The sequence below is a fragment of the Salvia miltiorrhiza genome, chromosome 3 (genome assembly GCF_028751815.1).
Source record: "Salvia miltiorrhiza cultivar Shanhuang (shh) chromosome 3, IMPLAD_Smil_shh, whole genome shotgun sequence".
Taxonomy (NCBI): domain Eukaryota; kingdom Viridiplantae; phylum Streptophyta; class Magnoliopsida; order Lamiales; family Lamiaceae; genus Salvia; species Salvia miltiorrhiza.
In genome coordinates, this window is record NC_080389.1 from 10,649,487 (window position 1) to 10,667,511 (window position 18,025).

At 40.4% G+C, this 18,025-nt stretch overlaps 1 protein-coding gene and 2 long non-coding RNA genes across 5 annotated transcripts in view; 1 reads left to right on the top strand and 2 right to left on the bottom strand.

Annotated features, from left to right (window-relative positions):
* The window catches only part of LOC131017521 (disease resistance RPP8-like protein 3), a 34,230-nt gene extending 28,966 nt beyond the window's left edge, over window positions 1-5,264 (top strand). For 2 of the 3 annotated variants that reach the window (XM_057946294.1, XM_057946293.1), the window contains exons 3-4: window positions 2,443-3,205; window positions 3,320-5,264. In XM_057946294.1, the coding sequence (XP_057802277.1) occupies window positions 2,461-3,205; window positions 3,320-5,043 (2,469 nt within the window). In that variant the 5' untranslated portion in view covers window positions 2,443-2,460 and the 3' untranslated portion in view covers window positions 5,044-5,264. Of the gene's footprint in view, window positions 1-2,238; window positions 3,206-3,319 lie in introns of those variants that run through there. The other variant, XM_057946292.1, reaches the window with a different exon arrangement.
* A 732-nt stretch (window positions 5,265-5,996) lies between these two features.
* LOC131017716 (uncharacterized) lies at window positions 5,997-9,063 on the bottom strand. Its single transcript, XR_009099816.1, has 3 exons — window positions 8,976-9,063; window positions 6,898-6,960; window positions 5,997-6,252 (listed from the first exon to the last, which is right to left on the bottom strand). It is a non-coding gene; the product is annotated as an uncharacterized LOC131017716 (long non-coding RNA).
* A 4,335-nt stretch (window positions 9,064-13,398) lies between these two features.
* LOC131017703 (uncharacterized) lies at window positions 13,399-16,454 on the bottom strand. Its single transcript, XR_009099801.1, has 3 exons — window positions 16,367-16,454; window positions 14,289-14,351; window positions 13,399-13,643 (listed from the first exon to the last, which is right to left on the bottom strand). It is a non-coding gene; the product is annotated as an uncharacterized LOC131017703 (long non-coding RNA).
* Between the last annotated feature and the right edge of the window lie 1,571 nt (window positions 16,455-18,025).

Genomic DNA, 18,025 nt, shown 5'->3' on the forward strand with positions numbered 1-18,025 from the left:
CTGCAACATGTTGAAGATGTTGAACAGGCTGCGATTCAAAATCACAGGATCAATATGGAGAGGATTACAGGACTTAGGACCACAATTCAGGGGCTCATTTCTTCCCAAAAAGGGGGAAAAATGATGGTGAGCAGGAGCATGATGATGGACAACAAGAGGAGGAGTAGAAGTCAACTAACTCTTTTGTTTTTGACTTGTTGGATGTTGGTGAAGAAACACTGTCTGTTTTTGTGTTCTTGTTGTTTTTGATATTGAATTGGTATGCTTGTTTTTTATTCTATTGGCATGTTAAGGTTTTTGTTAGTGTTTCTTGTCGTTTCTTGTGTTGAGTATCTCTTGTGCAGGGGGGGTCATTTGTTGGTTTTGTGAAGAAAGGCAAGAAGGGGGAGTTTGTTGGAGTTGAAAAACTCCATTTTAACTAACCTACTTTATAGGGATTTTTGTTTTGTGTTTTGCCATTCTTCACGTTTTTGATTTTGCATAAGGTTTAATGTTTGTTGGTGGATCCTGAAATCAAGGAAGAGAAAGTGCAAGGCTGAGATATGATAAGAGCAGACGTGGAGAAGGAAGAATGGGGTGATTAAGGTTGTTCCCACTTTTGTGGAAAACCTAACGACTCTCAACAAACCACACATCAACTTAACCACCACTTGAATCCACGTCTCCCAAAGCTTGGAAAGCAAGCTTGAACGTTTATAAAAAGTCAAGGGAGTGGATTCAGAAAGTACGGATTCATTGTAGATCATTTTGGGAGAGTTAGAGCAAGTTCATTCGAGTATTATCTTCTGTGTTAGGTTAACATTGCGTCTAGCTTTCATTGTTTGTGTAAAGGTTTCGGAGTGTAACTCTTGAAACTTGTTTGAATCTTTTGTGAGAGTGTCTTCGGTTCAATATCTAGTTCATTGTAAAGATATTAAACGTGAGTGTAAGTTCATTCTCGTTTTGCCATAGGGCTTAAATTTTCACTTCTTGTCTCCACTTATTTTTTCGCTGCTTTACATTACTATGTGCACTTGTGTGTTGTCTTAACACAGTGCATCACATTCAGGTTTCACGGAGCAATACTTTCAAGTGGTATCAGAGCGGTCACTCGATACACTGAGTGTGACCCTCGATGTTATCAGGACAGTTGCTTCAACATATATGGAGTCCAACTTTTTGCCATTACCACAACAACCTATACCACCACTCTCTCCTATACCTATCCACGACTTCCAAGACTTGGAGAGAAAGTTGGTAATGCCTATAAATGCCAAGGAAGAGCTCCCAGTCAGAACCAAAGCTTATAGATAGAAATCAAGCCATGTAGGGCGATTGTGATTCCGTATGTTGGGATAACATCAGAGTCAACACTCATTATTTTATTTTGTAAGGTTTCAGAGTATTACTCTTGAACCGAGTTTTATTTTTTAGTGAGAGTGTCATGTGTTAAATACCTAGAGTCTTGTAAAGGTATTGTTCATTCTCGATTTAGTCATTTTGCCATAAGGCGTCTTCAAGTTATAAATTATAACTTGAAGAATTTTTCCATCTCTTTGTGTCTTGTGTTTTTATTTCCGCTGCAATATATCTCTGTGTTCATTCTCGTGTTGCCTTAACACAATGCAATACACCAAGTTTGAAGGAAGCAACAGTAAGAGTATAAATAAAAAATATGTATATTTGATTTTATATATATATATACACATATGTGTATATATATTATACTCATTAAGTTGATAATATTGTTATTATATACTACTACATTTTAAATCAAATATCAATATTTAACTTCACATAATTTTTTTTACTAATTAATTTAACTCATAAATAACGAATTCTGACATTTTTACGTAATTTAAAATTTTAAAAATAAATAAATGTCATGGATCGTACATCGCACGAGAGGACGTACTAGTATTTATTTAAAATTCAATATACATATCATATACACCCCGCATCCCTGAAACATCTTCATTTATTTCCTTTTTTCATCCGTTCCTAAAACATATTCCCAATGTCTTTTGGAAATAATATCACTTTCTTTTCATATATTTACACACACTGCCATTAATGGATCCACTTCTTTTCATTTTAATTGGTTCATTAGTCACTATCATAACTTTTTCTAATCATCTCTTTTTTTTCTTTTTTTTTTTAATTTATGGGACCCTTCTCTACTCATCAAATAGACATTTAACTTAAGGGTAGGTGACACATGTGTCACCTCCCCTTATGAAGATGTTTCGGGGACGGAGTGAGATTATCAAATTAAACCCCTTTCCATTAACTTTCATTTAATATATGTATTGCACAAGTTTATATATAAAAAATAAAAGGATCTTTCGCTTGAGTAAATTCTATTCAACCCAAAATCATTTTTTTCTACACTAATGATTTATCGATTTGTTGGAATTTGTTATTTCCTAGCTACTAATGTTGTTAAATTACCCATTACGGCAGTTTCGTCCAAGCAGAAGCATGTCCGAGGCCCTCCTCTTTTCGGTGATACAGAAGCTGGACATCACTTATCGAGAGGAAAGGGAAACAGATGAGCATATGGAAAGGGTAATTAAAGAGATGAGAGAGATTCTCAATATTGTGAGTGATAAGAAATTGGAAGATGGGAGAAGACTAAATTTTTTAGTATCCGACCTTGTCGACGTGGCTGACGATGCCCTCGACCTTTTCACAAAACCTGGTGACTTTTCTGCGTTCTATGAGTCTATCCATAGTTGGATGGGAGAGATCAAAAAGCAGATGCTTAAACTGGGAGATGATGAGTCCAACATGACATCATCAGAAAATGTTGAAGATGATGTAGATGTGGTGGGCTTGGACAAAGATGTCGAAATGCTGCTTCGCACAAATATTATTGGTGGGTTTGGATACTGGAAGCCTGTTCTTATCAAAGGGATGCCTGGTGTCGGAAAGACAACTCTTGCCAAAGAGATATACAACCATGCAACGGTCGTCGAGCGATTCGACCGCCGTGCTTGGGTATGCCTTTCTACTAATGTAACTCTTAAAGAGCTGCTTATCAGACTAATACAACAGGTAGAAGATCCTCAGAATCTCCATACATCTTCGTTATTGGAGAATATGGACAACCGAAGCCTCCGAGATATGCTTACCCAACACCTGCAAGGAACGCGATATTTGATAGTACTCGACGACCTGCCCAGACAAATGCGCTTGTCTTTCTTGGAAGCTCTTCCAGAAGAATGTATGTATCATCATCTTCCTGCTTATAATCTAGTCGTGTTGCGCTAACTTAGATTTTAACTTAACTGCAATAACCTTCTGACCGTTCCTTTTTGTATTGTTCTCATGTAAGCAGTTAATGGAAGTAGATTGCTCTTCACAAGTCACACGACGCAAATGGACATATATGTAGCCAGAGAAGATGTTCATCAAATGAAAACTTTAGATTCTAAGGAGAGCTGGCAATTGTTTTTGAAAACAATAAACCATGGTAATAAACTGACGGGGGGGCACAAATTCCCAATGAACTTGGAACATATGGCGAAACAAATGTTGAGAAAATGTGATGGCCTTCCATTAGCTATAAAAGAGGTTGGAAAGCAGTTAGCGGAAAGAAAACTCTCAGGGGGGAGTGAATGGGAAGAACTTCTTGAATCAGTTGATTTTGGTTCAACATTGAAGTTATTGGAACCATTTTATCAAAAGTTGGATCCCAGACTGGAGTCATGTTTCTTGTCTATGGCCTTCTTTAGGGAAAATACAACTTTGAAGGCAGAAAAGGTTACAGAGATATGGGTTGCAGGAGGACTAGTAGATTCAAGATATAACTGTGGATTCAACTTATATGGTTTAATCAATGAATCCGTTATTGAAGTCAGGGAAAAGAGCACAGAGTATCGCATGAATGTTGTGCTGCACATGCTATCCATCCAAAAAGCAGAGGAGAAGTTAGGTCTTGAGATACTAAGGAACAATGGAAATAATAATCAACCCTCTGAGAGTCCTCGTCATCATCGTGTTATCATTTGTAGCAGAGACAAGTTCAACCACTCCACGGATCAAGATAAACATATTGTTTCTCTCTTCTTCCATGGAGGTGGCTACTTGGACACTAGTCCGTCTTATTGGGAGAGCTTTGAACTACTTAAGATACTTGACTTGGAAGATTTTGGGTTGAAGATTTTACCAGAAAGTATTGGCACATTGGTGAAAGTAAGATACTTGGGATTGAGAAACAATTATGTAAAAGTGCTCCCAGACTCATTGGGGTGCTTGGAAAAGCTTGAGGTTCTTGACATAGCTCATAACTTTATGGTGCAGATGCCGGATATCATATGGAAAATGGACAGCCTTGTTCACATCTACATGTCTGATGTCATTTGCCAGAAGCCTTTGAAGATAGATGCACTACAGCTTCTGGAGACCTTAACCTACGTCTCGGTTGATAATTGGACATATGCGCTCCCGGGATTAAAAATGTTGACTTCTCTTAAGAAATTGGGCATAGAAGGATTGGATGGAAACTCAGATGTAAGCAAGATGATGGCATCATTGGCTGAATTGAAGAATCTTGAGCACCTAATCTTAAGAGGGTATCGTTTCAGAAGAATGCCTTGTTTGGATGAGCTTCGTATTCTACACAGTCTCAAAACACTCAAATTGGATGGACTCCTTGCCAGGTTACCAAATAATCTCCCTCGAAAAATTGAATCATTGACGTTGATTGATAGTTGTCTTGCTGAAGACCCCATGCCACTACTAGGGAAGTTATCCCTAAGCTACCTCAAATTGCGGAATGCATACACTGGTCAACAAATGGTGATCTTGCACAACAGCTTCCGTCGTCTTGAAGTCTTGTGCATCGAAGAGTTATGGAATCTAAGAAATATACAATGTGGAAACGATGCACTACATTCGCTTCTGAAATTAGAAATCCATGATTGTCCATATCTGGATACCCTCCCGGAGTGTATTCCAAATATGAATGAGATAAAGATGGTGACAACCAAAAGCATTGCAGCAAAGATCAGAAATTCAGACTTTATCTCCAAAGCAGTGGTTGTGAATATCAATCCATGAGCTAGCTATCACAGTTGTTTGCATTATTGTTACGTATGCTATGCTTGTTTGCGTTTATTTGGATGTTTTCAAGCTACATTTTCTTCCTTGGTGGTTTTGTGTTTGTAAATGACATTTAGTTCCAACAATTGTGGTTTCTTCATATCTTGCTTCTATTTGGATGGCTATAGCATCATCTGTTTCTCCCTTGATGTTGGAATATATTGGATTTCTCATGCGTATCATTGTGATTTTTATACATTGCATATTATATTAAACTGTATTATGTGAAGATATAGATTAATTATATATTTGAGTATTGATATTGATTTGCATAATGGTGTTATTAAAAGCCCATTAAAATTTTGATGCATGTGGGTGTGAAGATTGAGTGCGGATCCTGGGACGTGATCCGACCTAAATCCGGCTCCAACATATATATTAAAAAAAATCTGTGCGGATTCTGGGGCGTCACTCGACCCAGATCCGGCTCCAACATATATATTAAAAAAAAACTACAATGGCTTTATTATATTACGTACTAAAACTTTGAATGGCTCATTGGTTAGGCACTCTTGATACCCATTGGAGGGGTGTATATTTTTCTTACTTCTTTTGTTTTTTTGTTTTTGAATGCTTGCGTGTGTAGTTTTCCCACATTTGTGTGGTGTAATGGTCCCATCTGCAGGTAGTTTTTCCACCTTTGTATAGTGTAAAGGTCTCGTCTGCATAGTTTATTGAGTGGATTTTGAAAATAGCCACTTTTATATAGTAAAAATAAATTTTACCCACTAATATAAAAACTTAAAAAAATACCCACATTTACCATTTTACCCTTACATATAAAATTTTACAAATACCCACTGTTCACTGGTTGTGAATTCAACTCAAATTCTGTCACGACCGGCCTTAATTAAGGATAATTAATCCGGAAAAACCATGACTGGGGAAGGGAAATTAAGAAGCGGGTTTAGAAAGGGGTGCATAAAAGAATACTCAAAGAGCTTGGATACGCGTGAAATATTCCTTAAAAGGAAAAAGGCATCGTTAGGGGCTTGGCTAAAATATTATTAGAGTTTGCAACGGAAGGCGTAACTGAAATAATCAGTGTTTACAGCGGAATACATAACTGAGATACATGTATGAAGACATGTATCCTTTCTGAGCCTACTTTAAGTTCAACAAAAACTCCACTCAGCAACAACACTTCATCGCCCATCACAGCTCAACCTGCACAAACATAAACATCGAAGGGCTAAGTACAAGAGTACTTAGTGGGCAGTTGCCAAGCATATAACATAACATCATTAACAATTTCACAATATCGCATAAGAGGCATGAGTTTCTTTCATATCCTTTGCTCATTAAACATTTCCAAATTCTTAAATAGCATAAGGGCATTCTTCATCATTAACAATCATCAACACGCATCGTGTCGTGGAGAAGGCCTTCCCCAACGAACACGGGCATCGCGCCGTGAAGGGGGCCTCCCTCAGCGGTCACGGCATCGTACTATTGAGGGAGGCCTCCCCCAATAGACGCTGTAACACTGGCATACTGGCATACTGGCATCGCGCCGCTAGGGAGGCCTCCCTCAGCGGACACGGGCATCGCGCCGTGAGGAAGGCCCTCCTCAGCGGACACGGCATCGTACTGTTGAGGGAGGCCTCCCCCAACAGACGCAAGCATCAAACATAAGCATAAACTTATCAGCGTAAAGCATTCAAGCGTAAATAAGCGTAATCATTTAACGTGCAACATAATAAAGCTTAACTCATTTAAGCGTAATAAAGCATACCACACTTGAAGATCCAATTTGCATTTTAAAGCATAACACTTGCATAGCATTTTATTTACGCGTAAGAAATTGCCCACCTGATAGCAAAGTTTTGCTAAGGTACTCTAACTCCTTGTGTAGTTCTTACTCTTGCGCTTGACCTTAATCACGAGAATATAAAATAAGACATTGCCTCGAGGAAAATTCTTAATTAATGAGAAAGCGTAATTGTAACTATGCATGAATCTGATATGCATGAACTAATACTCTGAGCGATAATCGGGAATTCTACTATTAATCCTCGTTAATAGATTTAGCTAATTCTCGTCTAGCGCGGTCAAATAAAACTGTGATTCTTCCTTCCTCATCGGAATATTATAGTCGTGAAATAAACCTCGCATTTGTACTTGATTGAAAAAGGACTAACTCGGCTTTAAACGAGGTGTGACCTTGTAGAAATTATCGGGCTTTTCGATAGAAACATCATTACTAGCGTAACCTCAAATAATTAATAGGCTCAAAAGAGAGTAGCCAATTAATTAAATAAACCAGTGGCTTTAAAGAAATAAATGATAATAGTTCGCTTTAAAGTCCGAAGTCCAAAAACATTAATTAATAAACTGGGCGGCTCATTACTGATAAATAATTGGGCTCCATCAAAAATTGATACTGCTAAGCTTAGCTCAAAGGAGTAACTTCAGCTCAAGCTTTAAAAGAATTAAAGCCCAACTTAAAAAAAATCTTCGACCCAAAACAATTAAAATAGGGGTCCAAATAATAATTAATGTGGACTGAAAAGAATTAATCTTAACCCAAAAAGGCAATTTAATCGGCCCAAATGATGAATTAAACTGGCCCAACGAAATATAAATGGGACTAGAATAATAGCCCATCATAAAATATGCATCGGCCCAACTCCTTAATTTAATCGAGCCCAACTTAAAATAATTCGGCCCACAATAAATTAAAAGGGAAAGCCCAATATATGCTAGCCCATGTGAAATTAAGGAATATGGTTCTGGGCCCAAATTAATGGGATAACAAACAGCCCATCTAAAAAAAATACTCCAAAATCGGCCCATAAAGAAAAAGAAGCAGCCCATTCCAAAATAAAAGAATGGCCCAAGCAAAGGAAATAAACTTAAGCCCAAACAATTTCAAAACTCTCTCTCTCTCAAAGAAACACACACACACAGACGCACGCTTCTAACCCTCTCTCTCTCTCGATCCGTCTCCAGCCGAGGCGGGCGTCGCCGCCGCTGCCGGCGCGGCCGTGCCTGGCAGAGGGCGGCACACCTTGCCGTCTCACTCTCCTCTCTCTCTCAAGGAGCTGCTCGCCCCTTCCTCTCCAGCCTGCTCGTTCGGCGCCCCTCAAAATCCGGTCGGTTCCACCTTCTCCGGCGGTCCAGCCATCGTCCGCTATCACCGGCGTCGGCCTTCTACACGTCTAGCCCAGCGCCCCATTTTCTCTTCATCGCAGAGCCCTAAATCGGGCCATGGATCTGAAATATCATCGTTGCCGCTGTTGCTACTCTTTCGTCCGGAATCCAGCGACTCAAACGGCGCCGGTCGTCGTTTGGGAGTGGCTGCTGCTTCGCCTGGAGTCGCCGCCGACTGGAGTTGCTGCTGCTCCGGTCCTGGTACCGGTCTTCTTCTTCTCCCCCTAGATCGGTAACGCCGTAGCTGTCGCCTTCAAGTCTTGGTGAGGCCGAGAGAGTTCGCCCCTGTCACCGTTATCATCACTCAGTCCCCACCGGACGAGGCAGTCGGCCCTTTTCTTTCCCGGCGTCGTTCAGCTTCCGCCAGCTCCGTCCGGCGTCGGGGTTTGGCAGTTGCTTGGGCAGTCGGCCCTTATTCTCCAAAGCTAAGTTTAACTTCTATGCTATTATAAATCCTCGTTCGTGAATCTCTTGATGAACTATAGCTATCAAAGTGTAATATACACCCATTTCCTGAAGCTTTTGTTCTATGTCGATTATGCAAGGGTTCTACTAGCTATAGTGGCTTGTTTCTGTACCAAGAGTTTCTTAGTGCCTTGTGAAGGAAACATAGGTAAAAATTGATTTCGTGATTGCTTAATCTATGCATATATATACACACCTGTATACTATGTATTTCCTTTTAAATATATGCTTGATGATATGATATATGAACTGGAGCTGAGCTTAGTATATACCTGCTATGCTTGGTGTTGGTGGCTGTTTGTTGCTATTGAATTCAATGAGAAATTTAGGCTTGTAATTGATGTTGGCTGCTGTGGTGTTACTAGATGAACTGGAATAGCTCTGAAATAATTCAAGATTGATGTTCTTGTATTAATGCAGGTGGAATATGGAAAAAGGTGATGAAGAAAGTTGAAGAAAGCCTACTTCCTTGAAGTTTGGCAGCAGTGCAGTAAATGATTTCTTCCTCCAATGCTTCGAGTGTTGGGGTACTACTGGACTGGAGCAGCTTGAAATCTTGGCAAAGTAGTTAAGCCAAGTCTTCCTTCTCTTTGTGATTGCCGGTGCGAAATGGAAGGAATGGGTGAAGTGTTGGAGTTGGTGGGGAAAAATGTAGTGGAGAAGTTGGTGGAGTGGAAGAGTAGGTGTAGTGGTGGGGAAGCAAATGGTGGTAAATTCAACCTTGTAAAATACTATACAATTTTTCCCCAAGCTGGGAAGTAGACTGTATTCGTGAACTGTAATAAAATACTGGCTTCTATTCTCTATCATCCGTTATTGTATCTGTTTGATATCTTTTTCCTTGCCTGCTAACTTGATAAACTATAATATAACTTAAATTAAATCCGTAGATTTAATCTGCTTTGCTGTCGGAATAAATCCTCGACTTCTAGTAGCATTAATAAAATATAACTGCTTCCGTTTCTCGATTAATAAATAACTTGACTTTGCTAAGTCAATTAAAAATAATAATTATTGAATAGCTCAATAATCCTCGTCGCGTTTTTCTCATGCATACAAAAGCATACGGCTAAAATAATACTCCATCTCTGATAAAAAAAAAATTAGGATCATAAACTGAATTCATATATAACTGGTAACTGGGTTTCATTTACTGAAAGATGCGATATTAATTATCGCGATACCATATTAAATAAAAATAAAAAGTGCGGGTCATTACATACTTCCCCTCTTAACAAAAATTTCGTCCCGAAATTTGCATATCTCTGCTAAAATAGTTCGGGGTATTTTTCCTTCATCTTGTCTTCAAGTTCCCACGTAGCTTCTCTTGTCTGCGGTATCTCCATAAGATTTTCACTGATGTGATTGAGACTGATTTGGTAAGTGTCCACGTATTGCTGGCAAGAGGGTGCGGGTGTTCTCAATTGCTGAACCTCGTTGTCTGTTGGGGCATTGCGTGGAGTAGTGACCCTTTTGGCCACAATTGTAACAACCGTTAGTCCCAGTTCGACAAACACCCCTATGCATCTTACCACAATTTGGGCAAGGTAAAACTCCTTTCCGACCTTGGTTACCCCCAGTTGGCTCGAGGTTAGTCTGTGCCTCGTACCTTGGTTGAATAAACTGTTCGGCCCGTTCCTTTTCTTGCCACACTTTCTTACTAGTCTGATTGATATTGTCTTCGTTGTTGTCCCACTTGCGCTTCCCTTTGAGAGTATGTGAGGCTACTGGTGGATTATTTGGCGTTGAGATAAATGGTGGGGCTGACTTGTCTGACGGCATTGCAGCTTCAACGTCAAGTGCCCTGTTCAGAGACTCCGTGTATGAGAGTCCTCCGTGGCTTGCTAGAACCATCTTAATTTCGTACCGCAGTCCGGCACAAAATTTCTCTGCCATCTTCTCCTCTGTGTCCACTTGTTGTGGAGCAAACCTCGACAGGTTGCAGAATTCCTTGTCGTATTCAACCACAGATTTCTTTCCTTGCTTCAACTCGTAGAACTCAGCTTCTTTCTTCTTCCTATAGCTTTTCGGAATATATTTATCATATAATCCTGTCTTAAAATCTTCCCAAGTATAAATTGCCCATTGTTCTGGTGTCAGAATTTTTCGACGTGCTTCCCACCAGAAGTCAGCCGATCCTGTTAGTTGGAAAGAGACGCAAGATAGACGTTCCTCATCAGTACAACGTAGAAAGTTGAAAATGCGTTCCATTGCACGCACCCAAATCTCAGCTTCAGCCGGTTCACTCGTTCCGTCAAACGTAGGTGGGTTTTGCCTTAAAAAGAGTTCTTCGACTCTTCTAGTTGGGGCGGAGGGAATGAGTTATGTCCTCAAGCATCTTGTGGTTCTTCTGGTACAGCGTTACGGTTTCTGCGATTGTTATTGTTTCTCGCAGGGCGACCTCTCTTAGGCGGCATTCTGATAGCAAGGATGTGTCAATTAGAACACTCTAGCATAATCTAATACAAACCTCAAAAGAATTCTTGTACAGGTTAACTTATTCTAACTTGTAAACAAGTCATAACTCCAATGACAGCATTGATGTAGTAAGCTTTAAGGGTCCTTAGCATCACAAATCCATAAGTCATATCAATTCTTAAGCATATAATATCACATCATCTAAATTGGATACTTAGGCATAAGTCATGGAGATTTATAGCGGCTATAAAATCATGAGCTTAAAAATTATTCTATACGCATCACTTATCTTGCTGCCTTCACTATAGCCACCAAAAGATACAATCTAATTTTTTTCTATGTTTGCTTCTATGTTCTGTCGTAGTGGTGATCTCATATCTTAATAGCTCTATGTTCATATGGATTCATTCCATAGGCATACTTAATCGTACTTGCGTAAATCATTTCATTCAATAACAACATAACAAAGCTATTGACAGTTACTCACTTTGTTATTACGATAATTCGCACTTTTCGTAAACATTAACTCAAAATTTGGAATAGCTTACCATTCTGCTTCGTTGAGTGTGATGCGATGAAGTGCTGAGCTTTGTCGATTGAACTCTAGACACTTTAGTGATCCATTCTAAGTTTGGCTTAAATAAACTCTTAGGCTCAGAGCAAACGAACTGCTCTGATACCACTCTGTCACGACCGGCCTTAATTAAGGATAATTAATCCGGGAAAACCATGACTGGGGAAGGGAAATTAAGAAGCGGGTTTAGAAAGGGGTGCATAAAAGAATACTCAAAGAGCTTGGATACGCGTGAAATATTCCTTAAAAGGAAAAAGGCATCGTTAGGGGCTTGGCTAAAATATTATCAGAGTTTGCAACGGAAGGCGTAACTGAAATAATCAGTGTTTACAGCGGAAAGCATAACTGTGATACATGTATGAAGACATGTATCCTTTCTGAGCCTACTTTAAGTTCGACAAAAACTCCACTCAGCAACACTTCATCGCCCATCACAGCTCAACCCGCACAAACATAAACAACGAAGGGCTAAGTACAAGAGTACTTAGTGGGCAGTTGCCAAACATATAACATAACATCAACAACAAAACACAACATCGCATAAGAGGCATAAGTTTCTTTCAAATCCTTTGCTCATTAAACATTTCCAAATTCATAAATAGCATGAGCGCATTCTTCATCATCAACAATCATAAACAAGCATCGTGTCGTGGAGAAGGCCTTCCCCAACGAACACGGGCATCGCACCGTGAGAGGGGGCCTCCCTCAGCGGTCACGGCATCGTACTATTGAGGGAGGCCTCCCCCAATAGACGCTGTAACACTGGCATACTGGCATACTGGCATCGCGCCGCGAGAGAGGCCTCTCTCAGCGGACACGGGCATTGCGTCTGTTGGGGGAGGCCTCCCTCAACAGTACGATGCCGTGTCCGTTGAGGAGGGCCTTCCTCACGGCGCGATGCCCGTGTCCGCTGAGAGAGGCCTCTCTCGCGGCGCGATGCCAGTATGCCAGTATGCCAGTGTTACAGCGTCTATTGGGGGAGGCCTCCCTCAATAGTACGATGCCGTGACCGCTGAGGGAGGCCCCCTCTCACGGTGCGATGCCCGTGTTCGTTGGGGAAGGCCTTCTCCACGACACGATGCTTGTTTATGATTGTTGATGATGAAGAATGCGCTCATGCTATTTATGAATTTGGAAATGTTTAATGAGCAAAGGATTTGAAAGAAACTTATGCCTCTTATGCGATGTTGTGTTTTGTTGTTGATGTTATGTTATATGTTTGGCAACTGCCCACTAAGTACTCTTGTACTTAGCCCTTCGTTGTTTATGTTTGTGCAGGTTGAGCTGTGATGGGCGATGAAGTGTTGCTGAGTGGAGTTTTTGTCGAACTTAAAGTAGGCTCAGAAAGGATACATGTCTTCATACATGTATCACAGTTATGCTTTCCGTTGTAAACACTGATTATTTCAGTTACGCCTTCCGTTGCAAACTCTGATAATATTTTAGCCAAGCCCCTAACGATGCCTTTTTCCTTTTAAGGAATATTTCACGCGTATCCAAGCTCTTTGAGTATTCTTTTATGCACCCCTTTCTAATCCCGCTTCTTAATTTCCCTTCCCCAGTCATGGTTTTCCCGGATTAATTATCCTTAATTAAGGCCGGTCGTGACACTCTGTCACGACCGGCCTTAATTAAGGATAATTAATCCGGGAAAACCATGACTGGGGAAGGGAAATTAAGAAGCGGGATTAGAAAGGGGTGCATAAAAGAATACTCAAAGAGCTTGGATACGCGTGAAATATTCCTTAAAAGGAAAAAGGCATCGTTAGGGGCTTGGCTAAAATATTATCAGAGTTTGCAACGGAAGGCGTAACTGAAATAATCAGTGTTTACAGCGGAATACATAACTGAGATACATGTATGAAGACATGTATCCTTTCTGAGCCTACTTTAAGTTCAACAAAAACTCCACTCAGCAACAACACTTCATCGCCCATCACAGCTCAACCTGCACAAACATAAACATCGAAGGGCTAAGTACAAGAGTACTTAGTGGGCAGTTGCCAAGCATATAACATAACATCATTAACAATTTCACAATATCGCATAAGAGGCATGAGTTTCTTTCATATCCTTTGCTCATTAAACATTTCCAAATTCTTAAATAGCATAAGGGCATTCTTCATCATTAACAATCATCAACACGCATCGTGTCGTGGAGAAGGCCTTCCCCAACGAACACGGGCATCGCGCCGTGAAGGGGGCCTCCCTCAGCGGTCACGGCATCGTACTATTGAGGGAGGCCTCCCCCAATAGACGCTGTAACACTGGCATACTGGCATACTGGCATCGCGCCGCTAGGGAGGCCTCCCTCAGCGGACACGGGCATCGCGCCGTGAGGAAGGCCCTCCTCAGTGGACACGGCATCGTACTGTTGAGGGAGGCCTCCCCCAACAGACGCAAGCATCAAACATAAGCATAAACTTATCAGCGTAAAGCATTCAAGCGTAAATAAGCGTAATCATTTAACGTGCAACATAATAAAGCTTAACTCATTTAAGCGTAATAAAGCATACCACACTTGAAGATCCAATTTGCATTTTAAAGCATAACACTTGCATAGCATTTTATTTACGCGTAAGAAATTGCCCACCTGATAGCAAAGTTTTGCTAAGGTACTCTAACTCCTTGTGTAGTTCTTACTCTTGCGCTTGACCTTAATCACGAGAATATAAAATAAGACATTGCCTCGAGGAAAATTCTTAATTAATGAGAAAGCGTAATTGTAACTATGCATGAATCTGATATGCATGAACTAATACTCTGAGCGATAATCGGGAATTCTACTATTAATCCTCGTTAATAGATTTAGCTAATTCTCGTCTAGCGCGGTCAAATAAAACTGTGATTCTTCCTTCCTCATCGGAATATTATAGTCGTGAAATAAACCTCGCATTTGTACTTGATTGAAAAAGGACTAACTCGGCTTTAAACGAGGTGTGACCTTGTAGAAATTATCGGGCTTTTCGATAGAAACATCATTACTAGCGTAACCTCAAATAATTAATAGGCTCAAAAGAGAGTAGCCAATTAATTAAATAAACCAGTGGCTTTAAAGAAATAAATGATAATAGTTCGCTTTAAAGTCCGAAGTCCAAAAACATTAATTAATAAACTGGGCGGCTCATTACTGATAAATAATTGGGCTCCATCAAAAATTGATACTGCTAAGCTTAGCTCAAAGGAGTAACTTCAGCTCAAGCTTTAAAAGAATTAAAGCCCAACTTAAAAAAAATCTTCGACCCAAAACAATTAAAATAGGGGTCCAAATAATAATTAATGTGGACTGAAAAGAATTAATCTTAACCCAAAAAGGCAATTTAATCGGCCCAAATGATGAATTAAACTGGCCCAACGAAATATAAATGGGACTAGAATAATAGCCCATCATAAAATATGCATCGGCCCAACTCCTTAATTTAATCGAGCCCAACTTAAAATAATTCGGCCCACAATAAATTAAAAGGGAAAGCCCAATATATGCTAGCCCATGTGAAATTAAGGAATATGGTTCTGGGCCCAAATTAATGGGATAACAAACAGCCCATCTAAAAAAAATACTCCAAAATCGGCCCATAAAGAAAAAGAAGCAGCCCATTCCAAAATAAAAGAATGGCCCAAGCAAAGGAAATAAACTTAAGCCCAAACAATTTCAAAACTCTCTCTCTCTCAAAGAAACACACACACACAGACGCACGCTTCTAACCCTCTCTCTCTCTCGATCCGTCTCCAGCCGAGGCGGGCGTCGCCGCCGCTGCCGGCGCGGCCGTGCCTGGCAGAGGGCGGCACACCTTGCCGTCTCACTCTCCTCTCTCTCTCAAGGAGCTGCTCGCCCCTTCCTCTCCAGCCTGCTCGTTCGGCGCCCCTCAAAATCCGGTCGGTTCCACCTTCTCCGGCGGTCCAGCCATCGTCCGCTATCACCGGCGTCGGCCTTCTACACGTCTAGCCCAGCGCCCCCTTTTCTCTTCATCGCAGAGCCCTAAATCGGGCCATGGATCTGAAATATCATCGTTGCCGCTGTTGCTACTCTTTCGTCCGGAATCCAGCGACTCAAACGGCGCCGGTCGTCGTCTGGGAGTGGCTGCTGCTTCGCCTGGAGTCGCCGCCGACTGGAGTTGCTGCTGCTCCGGTCCTGGTACCGGTCTTCTTCTTCTCCCCCTAGATCGGTAACGCCGTAGCTGTCGCCTTCAAGTCTTGGTGAGGCCGAGAGAGTTCGCCCCTGTCACCGTTATCGTCACTCAGTCCCCACCGGACGAGGCAGTCGGCCCTTTTCTTTCCCGGCGTCGTTCAGCTTCCGCCAGCTCCGTCCGGCGTCGGGGTTTGGCAGTTGCTTGGGCAGTCGGCCCTTATTCTCCAAAGCTAAGTTTAACTTCTATGCTATTATAAATCCTCGTTCGTGAATCTCTTGATGAACTATAGCTATCAAAGTGTAATATACACCCATTTCCTGAAGCTTTTGTTCTATGTCGATTATGCAAGGGTTCTACTAGCTATAGTGGCTTGTTTCTGTACCAAGAGTTTCTTAGTGCCTTGTGAAGGAAACATAGGTAAAAATTGATTTCGTGATTGCTTAATCTATGCATATATATACACACCTGTATACTATGTATTTCCTTTTAAATATATGCTTGATGATATGATATATGAACTGGAGCTGAGCTTAGTATATACCTGCTATGCTTGGTGTTGGTGGCTGTTTGTTGCTATTGAATTCAATGAGAAATTTAGGCTTGTAATTGATGTTGGCTGCTGTGGTGTTACTAGATGAACTGGAATAGCTCTGAAATAATTCAAGATTGATGTTCTTGTATTAATGCAGGTGGAATATGGAAAAAGGTGATGAAGAAAGTTGAAGAAAGCCTACTTCCTTGAAGTTTGGCAGCAGTGCAGTAAATGATTTCTTCCTCCAATGCTTCGAGTGTTGGGGTACTACTGGACTGGAGCAGCTTGAAATCTTGGCAAAGTAGTTAAGCCAAGTCTTCCTTCTCTTTGTGATTGCCGGTGCGAAATGGAAGGAATGGGTGAAGTGTTGGAGTTGGTGGGGAAAAATGTAGTGGAGAAGTTGGTGGAGTGGAAGAGTAGGTGTAGTGGTGGGGAAGCAAATGGTGGTAAATTCAACCTTGTAAAATACTATACAATTTTTCCCCAAGCTGGGAAGTAGACTGTATTCGTGAACTGTAATAAAATACTGGCTTCTATTCTCTATCATCCGTTATTGTATCTGTTTGATATCTTTTTCCTTGCCTGCTAACTTGATAAACTATAATATAACTTAAATTAAATCCGTAGATTTAATCTGCTTTGCTGTCGGAATAAATCCTCGACTTCTAGTAGCATTAATAAAATATAACTGCTTCCGTTTCTCGATTAATAAATAACTTGACTTTGCTAAGTCAATTAAAAATAATAATTATTGAATAGCTCAATAATCCTCGTCGCGTTTTTCTCATGCATACAAAAGCATACGGCTAAAATAATACTCCATCTCTGATAAAAAAAAAAATTAGGATCATAAACTGAATTCATATATAACTGGTAACTGGGTTTCATTTACTGAAAGATGCGATATTAATTATCGCGATACCATATTAAATAAAAATAAAAAGTGCGGGTCATTACAAATTCACAACTAAATTCAAGTATTGGTTGTGAATTCGCGTGAATTCACAACCAACATTATTTCGAGTTGTGAATTCACAACCGATAAAACTTGAATTCACAATCAACATTATTTCAAATTGTGAATTCACAACCAATGAAACTTGAATTCACAACCAACACTATTTCAATTGTGAATTCACAACCAACGTTGATAATTCAGTTGTGAATTCATAAACCTGGTTGTGAATTCAAGAACATTTGTACAAAATTGCGCGATTTTCATCAATTTCTTCGTTACTTGTAATTTTTATTATTAAAATCAAATTGAATTCAATTTTTCCTCAAATAATCTCCTAGTTAACTTCCGTGTTGAAATCAACATAAAAGAATATCGAATATAATTGAAAAAAAAATCAATTTTCCCCCCCTAATTCACTGATCCATTAACTCGAAGAAATTGTTGATCAAGTCAATCTGCAACAATTCGCTGATCCCTAATTCACCAAATTCACTCAAATTCACCAAAACTCCCCTCAAATTCAACAATTTTAAAATAAGTCACATGGAAATTATACACATTCGCCCCATTCGTTAAGTAAACTGGAAATTGATGGCAGAGGGAGATCGACGGCAGAGCATGCGTTTCTCGCCGGCCGTTGCAGGAGAGAGAGAAGACAAAGAGCGAGGCGGCGGCGGCCGCGACGCGGGCGAACGACACGGCGGAGACGT